Source organism: Saccopteryx bilineata, chromosome 11 (genome assembly GCF_036850765.1).
Source record: "Saccopteryx bilineata isolate mSacBil1 chromosome 11, mSacBil1_pri_phased_curated, whole genome shotgun sequence".
Lineage (NCBI taxonomy): Eukaryota > Metazoa > Chordata > Mammalia > Chiroptera > Emballonuridae > Saccopteryx > Saccopteryx bilineata.
The window spans coordinates 71,197,343-71,216,620 of record NC_089500.1 but is presented as its reverse complement, the minus strand read 5'-3'; the positions used below and the strand labels follow the sequence as shown (position 1 = coordinate 71,216,620).

Genomic DNA, 19,278 nt, shown 5'->3' with positions numbered 1-19,278 from the left:
CCAGGTTGACGCTTTATCCACTGTGCCACCACAGGTCAGGCTAGAGTGGCATACTTTTAATACAACATTTCCCCCTCTGTTTTCTGAAGTTAGAACGTGGAAATGATTAACTTCAAAACAGGGCTGTGTTTGAGATAGTGATGTAATTGCGACCATGATTTACATAGTGCAGTTCTGGTGTCTATGATGTGACAGTGCACCTTAAACTCGCCGTGCTCAGTTATGTATTTCGGAAAATAACATTGAACTATTTCAGTAGTTCACCAATTTGCAACATTAATACATTCTCACATACCTAGTTCATTTCAGGTTGCTAAAAAAGAATTTCCTTTCTTTCTTTACTTCTAAGAAGAGTAGTACAGGGTGTCCGTAAAGTCATGGTGTACTTTTGACTGGTCACAGGGAAGGCAACAAAAGAAGATAGAAATGTGAAATTTGTACCAAATAAAAGGAAAACCCTCCCAGTTTCTGTAGGATGATGTGGCAGCATATGTGCATGCGCAGAAGATGACGTAACACCGTGTATACAGCAGAGCAGCCCACGGCCATGCCAGTCGAGATGTGGACGGTACAGAGGATAGTTCAGTGTGTTCCGTGGCTCGCTAAATTCGAATCTGTGACCAAAGTGCAACGTGAATATCAGCGCGTTTAAAACGAAGCGCCACCACATAGAAATAACATTACTTGGTGGGATAAGCTGTTGAAGGAAACCAGCAGTTTGGTGGAGAAACCCCGTTCTGGTAGGCCATCAGTCAGTGACGAGTCTGTAGAGGCTATATGGGATAGCTACCTGAGGAGCTAAAAAATCTGTGCGTGAGGCCCTGGCCGGTTGGCTCAGTGGTAGAGTGTCGGCCTGACGTGCAGGAGTCCTGGGTTCGATTCCCGGCCAGGGTACACAGGAGAAGCGCCCATCTGCTTCTCCACCCCTCCCCCTCTCCTTCCTCTCTCTCTTCCCCTCCCACAGCCAAGCCTCCATTGGAGCAAAGTTGGCCCAGGTGCTGGGGATGGCTCTATCTATGGCCTCTGCCTCAGGCGCTAGAATGGCTCTGGTTGCACAGAGTGATGCCCCAGATGGGCAGAGCATCACCCCCTGGTGGGCATGGCAGGTGGATCCCATTTGGGCGCATGCGGGAGTCTGTCTGACTGCCTCCCCGTTTCCAACTTCAGAAAAATACAAAAAAAAAAAAAAAATCTTTGTGTGAGCGCACATCGAACTGCACTGAATAGGTATGAAACTGGGAGTTTTCCTTTTATTTGGTGCAGATTTCACATTTCTGTTGTTCTTTTGTTGCTTTCCTGATGAATGTTTTTGTCAGTATTTGTAGTTCTTTTAACCGTTTCTAGACTACTTTAAAGCTCTTTAAATAAACTTTATTTTGAAATAATTTTAGATTTATAGAAAAGGCACAGATGTAGTACAGAGTTCCTGTATGCTTTCACCTGGTTTCCCGTAGCGTGGCCATGTGGCAACATATGTTTGTCAGCCCTGGGCGTCACTCTGTATTGGGGTTTCAGCAGTTTTCCCACTGACACTCTCTGCTCCGGGGGCCAGCCCAGGACACTGCATTGCATTTAGTCAAGACTACTGTTGTTTGGCTTTCTGGCTTTCAGTGTTGCACTGGTCAAAGGAGGCTCATTTATTCAGCCACTTGTGATTAGGCTCTCTGGCCATCTTCTGTGTGCTCAGGTACGCTCCTACCTTGGAGATAGAAAATAACTGAGAACTAGAACTCCCAAGCAATTTGAGCCGTGGAGATACAGAAGTAAACAGTGATAATATATGTGGCATGTGGTTACAGAAGGAGTAGCCAAATCTTGGAAGGAGGAGGAGAAAGAGACCTATCAGGGCAGCCCTCCCAGGGGAGGTGATATTTGAGGTGGACTTTGAAGAATGAATAGAAGGCAGAGACTGCAGAGAAGTGCATCCAGACAGAAAGAATAATAGTATGTACAAAAGCTCAGAAATAATCAGTGAGCAAATAATTAGATTCGCCTGGATGAAGGCTTGATCTAGAAGCAGAGGGACTAATGCTGGAAAGGTATGCAGGGGTGAGAAGAGTGTTGATTTGAATTTTTAAAAAAATAATTAGCCTGACCAGGCAGTGGCGCAGTATTGGACTGGGATGCAGAGGAGGACCCAGGTTCGAGACCCCGAGGTCGCCAACTTGAGCGCGGGCTCATCCGGTTTGAGCAAAAGCTTACCAGCTTGGACCCAAGGTCGCTGACTCCAGCAAGGGGGTTACTTGGTCTGCTGAAGGCCCGTGGTCAAGGCACATATGAGAAAGCAATCAATGAACAACTAAGGTGTTGCAATGTGCAACGAAAAACTAATGATTGATGCTTCTCATCTCTCCGTTCCTGTCAGTCTGTCCCTGTCTATCCCTCTCTCTAACTCTCTCTCTGTCTCTGTAAAAAAAAAAAAAAAAATTAAAAAATTTTATTTATTGATTTTTACAGAAACAGGGGGAGCGATAAGTATCAACTTATAGTTGCTTCACTCTAGCTCAGTGGTGGTCAACCTGGTCCCTACCGCCCACTAGTGGGCATTCCCAGCTTTCATGGTGGGTGTTAGCGGAGCAACCAAAGTATAAATAAAAAGATAGATTTAACTATAGTAAGTTGTTTTATAAAGATTTATTCTGCCAAACTTAGCGAAAATCCTACATAAAGTACTTGGTAAGTAATTATTATTATATGCTTTAACTTGCTGTAACTACTTTATAAATCACCATTACTGTGGAACCTGTGGGCGGTTAGAAAATTTTACTACTAATAGAGATACAAAAGTGGGCAGTAGGTATAAAAAAGGTTGACTACCCCTGCTCTAGCTGTTCATTGGTTGCTTGTTGTATATGCCCTGACCGGGCAAGCCCAAGGCTTCGAACTGGCAACCTTAGCGTTCCAGGTCCATGCTCTGTCCACTGCGCCACCACAGGCCTAATTTGAACATTTTACATTTCTATCTCACAAGAAAATTTGGAAGCAGGGCTAGTTAGAAGTATACCTTGGCAAAATTAGTTTTCAGTGATGTCTTATGTACATACCATATAATTTACATAAAAATGGCTTGCTTTCAAAGAAGTGAAAGGAAATTGATTCAACAGAAGCCATACTTAGGACACTGAGGCAGCCAGAGGTTAATCCCCCCTTACTTGCCAGTGACAGCTCCCTCAAGCATCCACTTTATAGGCTGCAAAAGTGAGAAGGGAACCCCACTTCTCCCTCTCACTGGCCCGTTGCCCGTACAGAACACCTGATCTTTGGCCACACTCAAGTTACCTTGTTCATATTCTCAAGTGATAACGTTTTGAGCAGAGCTCCTTGGTGAAGTGACCTGCCTTTTTTCCCCTCTAAATCAAACCGCCATCTTCCTTCGGTGATTTGTGAATGTTAAAATGGCTATTAGCTTTATGGTTTATAGGCTTGTAAAACAATAGGATAGTGTCCCATGTAATGGGAGAAAGATGTGGAACAGAACAAATAGACTACTGTGGAAGCCGAACATATTTTGGTTGTTAGGGTTGTTTTTCTTTTTTACTACCTCCCCTCCCTCATTGCATATTTACCTCCTAGAAATATTTCACGGAAAAAGTAATTGATGTTGGGGAGCGACACAGGTGACATCAGAGATAACTAGTCATCTTTAATATTTTATGCTGAGTGGTAGGTGCACAGATGTATCTTTTGTAATATTTTGGAATTTCACAGATATTCCCTTTTATGTAGTCAAAATTTAATTTAACCAAATTAAGATTTTTTTAAAGCCAGGAAAAGGTAATTGATTCTAATGAACTTCAAGCCAGTCCCAGTCAGTTTCCTTATTTTTTGTTTTGTTCTCGTCACAAGGAATAGAACACTTCTTCAGGCCAGCTCAGAGTTGGGAGGGAATTACTGTGAGAACAGCGAGGTTTCCCGGGAGCGCAGGGAGAACGGGAGGGTAGGGCACGGCACTGCCAGGCTGCTTCGTCTCTGCCGCCTTCAGGTCCTGTCTCTTTCTCCTTGTCTTCCCTCTCCCTGCCTCTTTTTGCTTTCTGTCGTCTTCCCTTGTTCTCCTTTGTCCTTCCCTCTTTTGTTTTGTCTCTTTGGTCCAGCCGTTCTGTTTCCTCACCTCTGTCTCTTCTGTGTGCTCTCTCTCTGTCGGGGCACCTTCCTGGCTCCTCGCTCGCAGCTGCCCCTGGTCCTTCCCTGTGTGACCCTGGTGTGCCTGAAGGCCCTGTGATGGTAGCCTTGGTTTTCACACCTTGCAACCTTGTAGTTTAGGGTTATTTGTTCTCTCTGTGTGCGGATTCCTCAGATAATCTGATGGAACAGGGTGCAGACCCTCTGGCAGCCCGGACGGGTGACTCCTGGCCAGGTGTTTACTTCCTGAGCCAGTTGCAGGGAGGGCAGTGGCCCATATGTAGGCCATTTTCCACTGAGGAGGCAGAGTAGAGATCTCTGCATGGGGTTATGGGAAGATAGACACTCTTAAACTCTGTCTAATCTATCAATTAACTTTTATCAAAAATTCCTTATATACACTATAAACCTTTTTAGTGGTTGATTCCTAGAAAGACCTTTTGAGGGGAGAGACCATTTTCTCTGTCCCCCTCGCAACTCACTGCCGTCTTTTCCCCTGACGATGTTCGTTTATTCACTCACTGAACAGATAGTTAATGAGGACTCACTGTGTTCATGCACTCTTTTAGGTTTGGGGTACGGGGTGGACGGGACAGATTGGTGGTAGTTTCACTGAAGTGGATGGAAGGGGTGCCAGGGAGCTGGGACAGGCTTCAGTAAGGTGTCGAAAGGAGCAGGGAGACTGGGTGGAGGCTTGTGAGCGAGTCCAGATTATTGTCAGGTGTAGTTGTGGGGTGAGGGCACAGCCAGGAATGGGTGTGGGGCTGAGCAAAAGATAGCAGAGGAATGGAAATCTTCTGTTTCTGTTAACTGCCCACATCGAAAATTCCATCCATTGCAACCAGCATTTGCAAAATGTGATTAGGTAACCATTGACTGTCATAGAAACGCAAGCCATTCATGTGCCCGCAGTTGTCATGTGCCTGCCGGCCCTGGATTGTGGTCTAGCTTGGGGGGGGGGGGCACCCAACAAGAACACTATTTTGTGCTTTTGAAGAATGTGCTTTTGAGCGTAGGACTACGGGAGTCCTAAACAAGTACAAACCCAAATAATTACAGTAATTTGACCAAGTATTCGTGGGATGGTGTTTGACACTAGCCTATAGGATCAGGCTAAGCCTAGTCAGTGCCCTCGAGGGAGAAGCACACGGGTGTGGAAGTTCCCTGTAATACAAAAGAGTTTCGTTGCCATTTTAAAACAACCCTGGAAAACCAATTAGCAGCTTACGAAAACTGAGAAGATGGGAAGATAGTCAGATAAATTTTTTTAAAGTAGCCAGAGATGTCTGGGAGATAAAATAAGGCGAGGTGTTTGGAAAGGACAGTATGGGACTGAATTTTGGGAAATTAACCTCTGGAACAGATGCTGAAAGACAGTGAATAATCCATGCCAGCATCCGAGCGGGAGTAGTAATATGCCGAGGGAGTGGAGAAGCCTCCACAGAGACTTGAAGTTTGAACTGGATAGGGTTTCAAGGATGTTTATATGTGGAGGCTGGGCACGGGAAAGGGACAATGGGCTCTGTGGAAATTTCAGGCTAAGGAACTTGCTAATTTCACATGAAAAATAGTTTTTGAAGTCTCTGCCCAGCAGTTTGTAACACATATAAAAATTGCTTGGGAAAAAAAAGACTAAACATTTTGTTTGCTCTGTGACATTTTTCTCTTCTGTAATTGTGGTAACCTTTTCATTAACTGAATTAGAAAGTGACTGGTTTTTGTATTAAGAACAGTACCTTGAAAAGCATTTTAATTGAAGTGCCATAATTTGAAAAAAAAAAGTTTTTTTTTAAGAGAGGGAGAGAGACAGGAAAGGAGAAAAATGAGAAGCACCAACCGATAGTAAGCACCAACTCGTAGTTGTGGCGCTTTGGCATGATTGCTTCTCATACAGGCCTTGATGTGGGGGCTTGAGGGACTTCAGCCAGTGACTCGTTGCTCAAGCCAGTGACCTCTGGGCTCAGCCAGCAACCATAGGATCATGCACATGATTCCATGTTTAAGCCAGCTGCCTCGGGGTCTCTAACCTGGGACCACAGCTTCCTAGGCCGATGCTCTATCCACTGTGCCCACCAGTCAGGATTAATCTGAATTTTTCATGTCAATAAAAAGGAAGCAGCCTGACCTGTGGTGGCGCAGTGGATAAAGCTTCGACTTGGAAATGCTGAGGTCGCCGGTTCGAAACCCTGGGCCTGCCTGGTCAAGGCACATATGGGAGTTGATGCTTCCAGCTCCTCCCCCCTTCTCTCTCTCTGTCTCTCTCTCCTCTCTAAAAAAAAATGAATAAAAAAATAAAAGGAATCAGCAGGAACCATAGATACGATAGTCTTATGACTGGACTAGCATGCACTGTGTTCCTGTGACCTTTAGCTGTGGATAGTCACATTTTTTTCTGCCAGTTTGAGATTATATCATGACAGAGTAGAGCATGACTAGAGGTTTGCTGTCAGACTGCCATCCCTTCCTTTCTGTTGCTGCACTGTCTCTTTCTACTCTTTGTCCCCCTCTTGATCAGGAGTGCCTGATTGGAGAACACTCTCATTGCTGAATTGTGGCTGTTGTGAATGGTTGGGTTAATAGGAAGAGGTGAATCATGGTTTGATTTCAAGCCTGTGTGTGTCAGAATTAGAGATTTTGTCTGCTCTTAGCCTTTATATAATTATAGTCATAATGTTAGTGTGCAATCATAGAGCACACGGAGGCCAAAGCCCTTCACATTTTATATACACTGCTCACAAAAATGAGGGGATATTTTATAGCTTCATATTCGTTTTGAAATATCCCCTCATTTTTTTTTTTTTTTTTTTTTTCATTTTTCTGAAGCTGGAAACGGGGAGAGACAGTCAGACAGACTCCCGCATGCGCCCGACCGGGATCCACCTGGCACGCCCACCAGGGGCGACGCTCTGCCCATCCTGAGCGTCGCCATGTTGCGACCAGAGCCACTCTAGTGCCTGAGGTAGAGGCCACAGAGCCATCCCCAGCGCCCGGGCCATCTTTGCTCCAATGGAGCCTTGGCTGCGGGAGGGGAAGAGAGAGACAGAGAGGAAAGCGCAGCGGAGGGGTGGAGAAGCAAATGGGCGCTTCTCCTGTGTGTGCCCTGGCCGGGAATCGAACCCGGGTCCTCCGCACGCTAGGCCGACGCTCTACCGCTGAGCCAGCCGGCCAGGGCTATATCCCCTCATTTTTGTGAGCAGTATATAAGGAGACAGGCATTGTGAAGCTAGGTGACTTGCCCATGGTTCCACAGTTAGTCATGGCAGAGCTAGGACTAAAGTCTACTCTTCCATGGAGTTTATTATGACATGGTATCATTTACTAAAAAAATCTTTTTAAGTGTGTGAGTTGTAAATGCAAGGTCAGGTATAAGTGAGAAAGAAAAATCAAATTTATGTGCTGGCTGAGTTTCAAACTGTTGTAGGATGGAAGTCTGTCCTGCTGTAGTTGTATGTTCCCATATGTCTGATAATGGGGACTGTAGAGCGACCAGGAGTGTCTTGATCTAGCATGGGCTAGAGGGTTATCCACAAATAGTGCCCTATTGGGACTTAACTGTGTAGGCATCCCAAAAAGGGGCAGCGCTCTAGTTATAATCCTGGCCTTTAAAAAGATCTTTCGAGCTTTTTTATGGAAACCAGTATTGAGAAGGAAAAGATGTTCCAGGTGCTGCTGGAATTACCACTAGTACACGAGGCAGTGGGACAAGCAGGAAACACAGGGAAAGCTGTAGAGGTGCAGGTGGTGAGGAGTGTGGCAGAGGAGGTAGTGGACCAGCTATCTTGAGTCAAAAATGTATTTAACCCAGAGAGGTTTTTTTTTTTTTGTTCCTCTGAGTGGGTTGGAGAAAATGACTGGTGCTTCCATGTAGTTTGCTGTAGCTTTTAGGTTATAAGTTGCTGTTTAAGAATATGTATTCCATCTAAGGTTTGATTGTTGGGAAACAGCTGCCACTGGGATTTTGAACCAATATCAACATCCAAGGAATTTTCATTCAATTACATTCTTTGGGCCCTAACATTAGATGGTGGTATTCTGACAGTGAAAACATTCTTCATAGTAATAGCTGGTTGGTATGTTTTGACTGTCTAATGTGTGTCGGGCACTGTTCTAAGCATCCTCGGTTGACCCATTTTACACATAAGTAAACCTTATCCCTGAAGGCACAAGAGTGTAAAGGAGCACGATATATATCTATTCCTTCTGTGGACTGGCTTTTCAGTTTTCTTTAGTCACAGTGAAAGAGGAAAAAGAGAAGGCATCAGGTGACGCTGTTTTTGAGGCTCAGACATCTTTCAGGGTTAATTTTTAAAAGCAGGTTGTATGTGAGCTGAATGTATTTACTTATGGGATAATGATTTATTTATGTTAACATTTCACTGGCCTTTGAAAAAAAATCTTGCGAAGGAATCCTCACCATCTCTCATTTTTCATTCCCCTAATGCGGTCTGTATTGTGGGAAGGAATCGGGGCACGTAATATGGGGCCCGCTCGCAGGGAGCTCCTCAAAAATAAAATGTAGAACGTGTTTAGGTAAATACAGTAGCTCTAGAATAGAGGTTGTACTGGTGAGGTGTTTTTCATCGGACAGTGTTGGTGATTACGCTGAGCTGTGCACATACTTCTTGTTCTGTTTGTGTCTAAATCCCACCTCCTTATTCTCTGTATTGCCTTGCTTGTACTGAGAGCGAGACCATCTAACTTAGCTCCTTCTGCCCTTTTTCTTTCAAAAATCTCTGTAGCTTTACTCCTCATCCTTTCTTCCTATTGATAGAGGATGATCTTTAGCTACATATTGTTTTAAGGATAATCTTCCAAGTCGAACTGATCCTGTTCCCGCCTGTCTCTGCGGCCTTTCCGACTCTCCTCTGCTGCACACCGGGCCCTGCCCGGCTCCATGCCTCTGTCTGCGGAGGCCTCTTCAGCCCTCTCCAGGCCGCAGCTTGTCTTTGCCGTCCCTTGTTGTGGTCCTGTGCCACATATACTTATGGTTACTACCCCGGTAGATCCAAGACGGGCGGGTGACTCTCCCTCCACTTGTGATGAATTTTGAAAGAAAGTAGGTAAAAAGATGTAGATAAAGTCAGGGAGCTCCAAACACCATATACATACTGAGGGAGGGAGGTGAGACATAGGAAGCAATATGGGGAAAACCTAAGAGCAAGGAGTTACCAGAGGGGAATGACTCCCGAAGCAAAAGAGCACAGAGGACTGAGGCACAAATGAAGAGTGCAGACCTAATAAGAAAGGGTTATAGAAAATGTTAGAATTTGGATAATTAGTAGATAAACTAGTGCTTTTTAGAATAGTGCCATTTGGAAATGATGAGAAGGACCCATTGAGCTGGAATTTTGAGAAAAATGCCGCAGTAACATATAATTGGGACAACGTTGGGCTTGGACATGTGAGGCGTAGAAAGGATTAATTTGAGAAATGCTTTAGGAGAGAAGATTTTGTTACAGTCTGATGTAAGGAGAGAAGGAGTGGGTTCCAGATGACTCTTAGATTTCGTACTTGGAAGAAAAGTAAGATGGTGGCACTTTTCATGGTGATCCAGAAGCCAAATGGGTCCAACACTTTTGTTATAAAGTGATTCAGTCTTTATTTGTATAAAATGCTTTGGAACACCCACGGAAATAAATCTTACTCAGTTCTGTGGGCAATCAGAGGTGCCTTCTTTTAAGAGATGGAACTGGATACATAATAAAAGCTTGGGTGGAATATATATGTATGGTGTCATAACGAAGAGAAGGACAAACTGACACTTTATCAGGGAGCCTTGGAAAAACAGAGAGGTAGGGTACCATATTTACATATATGTATTTTAATCAGCACCTTCATCAGGTAGAACTTAATGAAATGGATGGAAATGGACTCTGAAGTTGTTATTTCACTTAAAATAATAAGTGGTAGAAATGCTGTTTTTAATATATAAAAGAATGGTGAATATTACTTCATTAATCCCTGCTTTTCCTAGTTAATTTAGTTGTTATTGCTAACGTGGGATAACTTGGGAATTCTCTTTTAAACTATTTAAAATATAACTGGTACACTTTCGTGTTTTCTTCCCTAGAATCAAAATCAAATCATTAGAATTTTTTGTTGTTGTTATTTTTAAGATATGCACAGGAGAAATCCCTTCTTTCTAACAGTGTCATTAGAACGTTCTCAGTGTGCTCCTTGAACATAAAGTATTTTAGTGCTGCCCTGATTATTGATTAGGTGATAAGAACAGAGAGAAAGTTGTATGTAAATGTCCTGTTTGAGGCTGTAAAAATGTAGATACCTGGATCTTAAGTTATTTGAATTTTATTTTAACATTTTTAGTTGACCGAGTTGAGAAATATTTAGTAAAAGATCATACGTATTAAAACATTAGCCATGCCTGACCTGTGGTGGCGCAGTGGATAAAGCATCAACCTGGAAATGCTGAGGTCGCCGGTTCGAAACCCTGGGCTTGCCTGGTCAAGGCACATATGGGAGTTGATGCTTCCAGCTCCTCCCCTATCTCTCCTCTCTCTCTCTCTCTCTCTCTCTCTCTCTCTCTCTCTCTGTCTTTCTCTCTCCTCTCTAAAATGAATAAATTTAAAAAAATTTTAAAAAAAGATGATATATTAAAAAACAAAAAACAAAAAAACATTAGCCATTTATCTGTTCAGCACTATTTATTTGCATGACCAGTTTGTGTCAGGCCCAGTTTTAGGCCCTGAGAAGACAGAAATGCATAAACCTTCATGAAGCTTATATTTTAGTGGAGAAGACAGGAAATTAGCAAATCTGTAATGTTGAAGATGTGACAGTGCTTTGAAAAAATATATAATACAGAGTGAAGGGGGAGAAGTGATGGGCGGGGCTTTTTAGGTGGTTTAGTCAAGGAAGGGTGTTCTGAAGGAAGAGGAACACTTGGTAAAAACTTCTTTCAGGCAGAGGGAATGGTGGACACAGAGACCATGAGTCAGGATCAAGCTTAGTGAGAACCAGTTTGGTATGTTGGAGGAAAAGCAAGAAATCTGGTCTGACGAGCAGACAGAACAAAGTGGAGAGGGACCAGAGTCGAGGGGGACGGGCAGGCAGGGGCCAGTGCACAGTGGGCCTCCTGTCGGTGGGTTTGGGTGAGTAATTGGAGGCCACCGGAGAATTTGGGGGCAGAGCTGGGACCTGAGCTGGTTTGCAGTGTACAGACTTCATTCCGCTGCCGAGCGGAGCAGTGGCTGTAGGAAAGGCACGGTCTGAAGCATCAGAGCCTTTAGGGAGGTTTTGCACTGAGAGCCTGTGGTTTCCCTTGTGCTCTAGTTCTTCCATTGTCCTGCAAGAAGAAACTGTCAGAGCTATTCATTTATTTTAGAAATGAACCTTTACTAATATTTAATGTACATACTGGTACTGGCATTCACATTTCATCTGTTAGTTGTGTGTCGCTTACCATTTTTAGCTTGAGCGACTGAGTCAGCTGGTGTCACTGAGATGAGGAACAGGGCAGGGCAGGCTTCGGTGGTGAGGCGGGGAAGCGGCACTGGGTTTGGGGCATTTTAGGTTTGAGATGTCTAACAGAAACCCAATGAGATAGCTATATCAGGTAGATGGTTAGATGTGTGAGTCTGGAGCCAAGGTTAGAAGCCAAGACTAGAGATCTAAATTTGGAAATCTTTGGCAGAGAGGCAGTATACGACTTTGTAGCCAAACTGTGGGAATTACTTACATCATGTATAAGATGCACCTTTCCCCGAAAAATTTGGGGTCTTAAAACGGGGTGCGTTTTATACAGTGGTTGTAGATTTTTTACTGGCTTTTCCCGGTTTTTCGCACTTGTTTTTGCACTCATTGTTGAAGATTGATTCGTCATCAGACACAGATGAGGACAAGCTAATGGATGGGAGTTCTGACAGTGATGAGGAGTTGTATGAATTTAATGATGAATAAAACTTGAGTTCAATAACTTTATGTGATACTTTGTTTTTTCAAGTTTCAGGCCCTGAAATTAAGGTGTGTCTTATCCATGGGGAAGTACGGTCACTAGGTTAATACAAGCAAAGGGCTTAGAACCGTGTCTGGCACTCAGTTCTCATTAGGTGGTAACTATTATAATTAGTTTATGAATGGTATTTAAAACCATGAGATTAGATAAGATGACCTAGAGAATGAACGTAGAAAAGTGCCAAGGAAATAATATGGCCTTTAGAATTCAGAAACAGGAGGGAGGAGACTGAGAAGGAGTGGATAGGAGTCAAACCAGAGGATGTGGTGAAGAAAATATTTCAAGGGAGAAGTCATCAGCTTGGACAAAATCTGTTTTAAGAGATGGAGTAAGATGAGGACCGAGAACTGACCATTGGGTTTGTTCAGATGAAAGTGGTTGGAGACCTTGAGATGTGGTGTCACTCGGTATCGTGGTGGGTAGGAACACCTGCTGTCACTCGGTATCGTGGTGGGTAGGAACACCTGCGTGGAGGGCAGAACTGGAGGCTCAGCACTGGAGAGCGGGAGTATAGACGGCTCAGAGGGGTTGGCTGTAAAGAGGAAGAGAAAAGATGGAGTGGTAGCTAAAGGAAAGAGTCAGGGAAGGTAGGAGTGTGTGTGTGTGTGTGTGTGTGTTTAAGATCATCAGCTGAGAGTCGAGTGGGAGGGGTTTGTAAGGTTTAAGAGAGAAGAGAGGTTGTGGCACAGGCATGTTGGAAAGTGGGAGAATGAACTGGCTAGGGAAATGCAGGAAGGTCAAGGAGTTCAGAGGGCCCATCTGACCATCCGTGGTCATTAAAGTGGTTCTAGCTGGATGAGGAGGGAATCGTGCTCTGGGTGTGGAGGGGTGTAGAGTGAGAAAGCACTGGGGGTAGTGCCTCCTCTGCTTCTGTTTTGGACTCTTTAGTCCCATCATTGAGAGGATTGCTCTTGGAACAGTTCTCAGGTCGTGGGTGTTGATTGAGGCATTAATCAAAGTGAATTGGCCATAACAGATCATCTCATTTTTGCCTATGTTCAGTGTCTGTATCCTGTTTCTTGTGGAAGATGAGTTCCTGAAGGTGTTTGTGTTGGCTTAGCTCCTTGAGAGGGCCTGCTTCGTACAAGTGGTATGTTGTAGGCCCCGGGACACTCTCAGTGAACTTGATTCGGTTGCTGAGTTACATAAAGAAAGTTTAAAAAACAACAACAACAAACTAATGTGGAAGTTCAGTGTTTTTTCCTGATAGAAAACTTCAGCAAGATTTTCCTTAGGACCTGTGGTTTCCGTTAATCTGCAGTTATCACTCATGTTGATTTCATGCTTTTGTGTTCGATTACAGATGAGTTCAAAGTCTGATTTTCTTTTCTTTCAGGTGCTGGAGAATCTGGTAAAAGCACCATCGTGAAGCAGATGAAGTAAGTTGAAACGAGGCCTTTTGTAAGCCTGCATTTCCTCATAATGCGTGAAAGCCCACAGGACCTTTTCATTTTGGGTCCAGGGTAATGATTTGTGGTTTTCTTCTTTTCCAAGAATCATTCACGAGGATGGCTACTCCGAGGAGGAATGTAAGCAGTATAAAGTGGTCGTCTATAGCAACACTATCCAGTCCATCATCGCCATCATCAGGGCCATGGGGCGGCTCAAGATCGACTTTGGGGAAGCCGCCAGAGCCGTGAGTGCTTCTCATTTCCTCTCCACTTGCTTTTTCTCAGGAGATGCAGTTATGCAAAATTTGCTTCATGTTTTAAGGAAATGAATTTAAGCAATGAGGTGAGATGTAGCAAAGTACTATGTGTTCATTTGAGAAGGTTAGCCATCCGCTTTAGGAGATGCTAGATTAGCACACAAAGAAGAGTCTAGGAAATGAACATTGGAGGTTTCTGTTATAAAATTTTCTTCACTTGCTCCTTTTACAGCACTGGTTTTTATTTTATAGCAAATGACAGTACATTGATATGATTTACAAGAGTTTGCCATGGTATGTAGCTCTGTTTTCTGAGGTGTTGAGATTAAAGGCAAATACCAGTCTCCCATAATATACTTGGTAAGGACATGCACACCAAACCTAAATTTTAAAGGCAGTTTTCAGGTATTCAGGACTACTGTATCCCTATACTACATTGAACTATAGGCTATAGGAGTGGATTCTCCTGTGCCGTAGTATAATTCTTGCGCATGGCAGATAGTCAAAATCATGTTGATTAATTATAATACTTAGTGGGCCCTAAAGGGCTAGTTTGTAAATTAGGATGTTTGCTATAGTGGGGCAAGGACCAAAATGAGGACAGGGAAGCTTTTATGGTCAGCTAAATTCCACAGAAGCCTGGGATTGCAGAGAGGGATGTCCTGGACTAAGGGAGTCATCCGGAGTGTCACACGTAGGTGCAATGGGCAGTGAAAGGAAGGAATGCGGGGAGGCTGCCTGAAGGCCTCGCCTCTGTCCGCAAAGTAGCTCAGGGACTCTTCTGAGCAGCTCTCAACTCATCAGTCAAGTGCAAATTAATATCAGTAAGTAAATAGGGAAATTGTTGAAGGTAAACATAATGCATGGTGTCTATAATTGGATGGTATTAGATGAGGAGGTCCTAGAAGTGGCGTAGGGAAGGGAGGAGCTAAGGAAGGACTGGAGAATGTTGGAGAGAAGATAGCAAAGGATAAGGGAAGAGGGAATGTGGGAGACATGGCTCTCAGGTTTTTGTGAAAAGGTACCACATCACAGATATTAGGGACTATTTCTCTAAGCCCCCGAGCAGAGGAAATGTGATAGCTAAGGCAAGAATAGATAAAGTTTATTTTGCTTTCCTTCTTTCTTTCTTTTTAAAGATTTTATTTATTGATTTTGAGATAGAGAGAGAGAAGGGGGGAAGCAGGAAGCTTCAACTCGTAGTTGCTTCTCAAATGTGCCTTGACCAGGAATGCTGGGGCCTTGAGCCGGCCACCTCCGTGTCCCAGGTCGATGCTCTATCCACTGCTCCCCCACAGGTCAGGCTGGCTGTCTTTTTGCCTTTCCTTCTCTTACCTTCTGCTTTTCTTTTCTTTTTTCTTTTTTCCTCTTCCTACCAGCTCTCTCCTGTGTCTCTTTTCTCCCTCCTTTTTCTCATTTTTTCCTCTCACCTAACTGTACAAGATGGGGCAAAAGTAGGTTTACAGTTGTGAGTACATAAAACAGTTAATTATTATATTATTATGTGTTAATTTTTGTATTACTTTCCATATGAACAACTATAAACTTTTGTTAACCCATATTTGCTGTGTCTGATAACTGGTCAGTAATACTGTGTTTGTGCTCTTCCCTCTCTTTGTTGGCTTTTTCTCCATCTCAATTATTGACTTCTTTTCTTAGTTTCTTTTTTATTTTGCACCCTTTGTCTTTTCTCTTGATCATTCTTCCTTTTATTTCTTTCCATTATCAAATTAGTTGTTGTTAATCTTGGGTCCTGTCACTCCTTTTTCACCAGCTGCAGTTCACATTTTCAGTCGCAGTCAGTTTGGGCTGCTATAACAGAATAGCATAGATTCCATAGCTTACGAACAATGAAAATTTATTTCTCCCACTTCTGGAGGTTGGCAGTCCAATATCAGGCTGGACGAGGTCCCTCCTCCACGTTGCATACATCTTGCCGCGTCCTCACATGGTAGAGGAGCAGGGATCTCTATAGGGTCTCTATCATAAAGGCATGACTCTCACTCCTGAGGGCTCTATCCTTGTGACCTAAGCTCCACCTCCTAATACGGTCACATTGGGCATTAGGATTTCAACCTCTAAATTTGGGGAAGACATGAACATTTAGACCGTATGATCCCTTCTCCTTTCATTTCTTTTTTTTTTCTTTTGACAAGTCAGAGAGAGGGACAGATAGGGACAGACAGACAGGAAGGGAGAGAGGTGAGAAGTATCAATTCTTTGTTGTAGCTCCTTAGTTGTTTAGTGATTACTTTCTCACATTTGCCTTGATGTGGCTAGGGCTACATCAGAGCGAGTGACCACTTGTTCAAGCCAGTGACCTTTGGGCTCAAGCCAGCCTCCATGGGGACATGTCTATGATCCCACGCTCAAGCCAGTGACCCCTCGCTCAAGCTAGTAAGCCCATGCTCGAGCTGGCAACCTCGAGGTTTCGAACCTGGGTCCTCTGTGTCCCAGTCCTGACGCTCTATCCATTGTGCCACTCCCTGGTCAGGCTCCTTAATTTAATTTATCAAGTCTGTTTCATTAATTTTTGGGTCCTTACACTTCTTTGTCGTCAGATATAGTTGACATCATTAATTCCCCTCAGGCCTCCTGAGTCACCTCGCTCTCCAGCACCCACCCACCCAGATCTATACTCCTATATAATTTTTTACACTTTTTTTTAAGACATAAGATTTGATATTTATAGCTCCTCTGTTGTCCTCCTCTAGTTGTTTAGGGTTGGTTAGAGAGTGGATGGGAAAGAATAAAGCTGATTGTGGGCAGGTTGCTTTTTCACATCTGCTTAGGATAAAGATAAGAAGTTCATTGCATAGAGGGACTTCTTTACAGACTGATCAAGGTTTATTGTGGGGAAGCAAGATTGGTCAGTGGAAGAGGATAAGTGATAGAGGAAAAGCATTTCTCCAAAAACAGTGTTGACAAAGTCAGGACAGCAAAATCATGTAGCAGTAGCTCGTTTTCTATTTTATCAAGTTTCTAAAATTAGGATTTTTTTTTTTTTTTTTTTTTTTTTTTACAGAGGCAGAGATAGACAGGGACAGACAGACAGGAACGAAGAGAGATGAGAAGCATCAATCATCAGTTTCTCCTTGCGCGTTGCGACTTCTTAGTTGTTCATTGATTGCTTTCTCACATGTGCCTTGACCGTGGGCCTTCAGCAGACCGAGTAACCCCCCTGGAGCCAGCGACCTTGGGTCCAAGCTGGTGAGCTCTTTGCTCAAGCCAGATGAGCCCATGCTCAAGCTGGTGACCTCGGGGTCTCGAACCTGGGTCCTTCCGCATCCCAGTCCGACGCTCTATCCACTGCGCCACCACCTGGTCAGGCTAGGATCATTATATTAAAAAGTAATGCTTATTGAAGTTTGTGAATACCTGCATGAGTATAGGTCAAATTTCAGAGCCAAGAGACTGTTCAAGTCTTCCAATGTGAAAGCACTATACCACCTGCATCAGAGGGCCTGCTCCCTGTTGAGTGCCAATTTATGTATTTTTTCCACTTTTCTTAGTCATTCATTCCTTTATATTAAATTTTTATCTCCGGAAAGAGAGGAGGGGAATACAGATGTTAGATAAACTTTCTTAGAGAGGGTTGGGCTAAAAAAGTACAGGAAATTCAGGGAAGGATCCTAAAGGACAAATTACTTGGCAAATGCCATTGAGGCGAAGACCCTGAGTTTGGCAAAATTAATTGGAATTCCCTCTGGTTAGTTTTGTTTTGCTTTGCTTTGTTTAGGTGGATAGAGAAGTCTTAGAGTATGTGGATGGGCCTGACCTGTGCTGGCGCAGTGGATAAAGCATTGACCTGGAACGCTCAGGTCGCCGATTCAAATCCCTGCACTTGCCTGGTCAAGGCACATACAGGAAGCAACTATGAGTTGATACTTTCTGCTTCTTCCCTTACCCATCCAAAAATCAGTAAATAAAATCTAAAAAGAAGAGAGAGAGAGAGTTTGTGGTTGTGCTTGCACCTAGGGGCTGAAAAGCTTCTTGCTGGCTGCTTGACTGTTGTGATGACCGCTGGTGATACAGTTGACTGCTCCCCGCCCCCTTACTTTTTCTTTGCCCAGAGGGCGCTGTCTTAGGCTATGTGTTTGTGTAGTCATTTGGAAATCTCCTGAGGAGGTCACTATTAGATTTGAGTGGGGAATCCTTCCATGACACTGGTGTTCATTTTTGTATCATCTGACAATTAGGGCGGAGAAGAATAAGGCAAAAAAGTCAGTTCTCAGAGCCCCTTTCGGTCCTCTCTTCCTCTCCCATATTTTAAGTTTAAAACCTATAACCACTTGTAAAGCCGTGTCTATGACTTATGAAGTTTGATCAAATCTCTCGTAACTTTCTTTTCCTCCTGCTGCCTTTGCCGCCCTGTCTTATTCAGAGGGCTATTACTCCTCTGGGGACATCCAGAGACTGGGTTTTCCCTGGGGGTTCATTTCCCCCACTAGGCTTCCAATTCCTGTGACCTGAAAGGAAAGGAGGGTACATTTTTTTCTTGAGCCTTGTTTTATTCTGTTTGACATGTACAACTTGACCTCTTAGGTGCCAGCCTTTTTGTTATTTTTATTGGAGGCTTCCTTGACCAGAATGTGAATGAATTACATGTGTCTGTCTCACAGGCCAGTTTTTTCCTGTCAGAATTGATGAGTAACCAGATGGAGGTGTGTGAGCCAGTCAGAAGAGATCTCTGCAGGGGTGGTGGTGTGTAGAGAAGTGGCAGGTAGGGGTAGGGAGCGTGAAACCACTCGTGTGCTCAGCTCTGTACTCCTAACCGTAGTGGAGAAGGGGTCAGAGGTCACTGTACATTCTCTCCTACTGCCCTGCCAGCAGAGGCCTCTGTAGTGCCTCTTTAGAAATAATGTAACATTTAATGCTTTTCTGTGTGCATGTCTGTGTTAGAGCCTCGCCAAGTCTTTGAGAAGTGGAGACTCACCTGTCCCTCTCTACAGGACGATGCCCGACAGCTGTTCGTCTTGGCTGGCAGTGCCGAAGAAGGAGTCATGACTCCAGAGCTAGCAGGCGTGATTAAGCGGTTATGGCGAGATGGTGGGGTGCAGGCTTGCTTCTGCAGATCCAGGGAGTATCAGCTCAATGATTCTGCTTCCTAGTAAGTCATTTCTCTCTGTGAAACTGTAACAGAAAATAACGTGGTGCCTGGAGAAAGTCATAGCCCATCCTTAAGAAGATGGTCAGGGCCCTGGCCAGTTGTCTCAGTGGTAGAGCGTCGGCCTGGCAGGGGTCCCGGGTTCGATTCCCGGCCAGGGCACACAGGAGAAGCGCCCATCTGCTTCTCCACCCCTCCCCCTCTCCTTCCTCTCTGTCTCTCTCTTCCCTTCCTGCAGCCAAGGCTCCACTGGAGCAAAGATGGCCTGGGCGCTGGGGATGGCTCCTTGGCCTCTGCCCCAGGCGCTGGAGTGGCTCTGGTCGCAAAAGAGCTACGCTCCAGAGGGGCAGAGCATCGCCCCCTGGTGGGCAGAGCGTCGCCCCTGGTGGGCGTGCCGGATGGATCCCGGTCGGGCGCATGCGGGAGTCTGTC

At 44.3% G+C, this 19,278-nt stretch overlaps 1 protein-coding gene across 1 annotated transcript in view; it reads left to right on the top strand.

The window, feature by feature from the left end:
- The window catches only part of GNAI3 (G protein subunit alpha i3), a 43,104-nt gene that overhangs the window by 12,003 nt on the left and 11,823 nt on the right, over positions 1-19,278 (top strand). Inside the window, exons 2-4 of the mRNA XM_066247624.1 lie at positions 13,428-13,470; positions 13,586-13,727; positions 18,692-18,849. Of these exons, the coding sequence (XP_066103721.1) occupies positions 13,428-13,470; positions 13,586-13,727; positions 18,692-18,849 (343 nt within the window). The remainder of the gene's footprint in view (positions 1-13,427; positions 13,471-13,585; positions 13,728-18,691; positions 18,850-19,278) is intronic.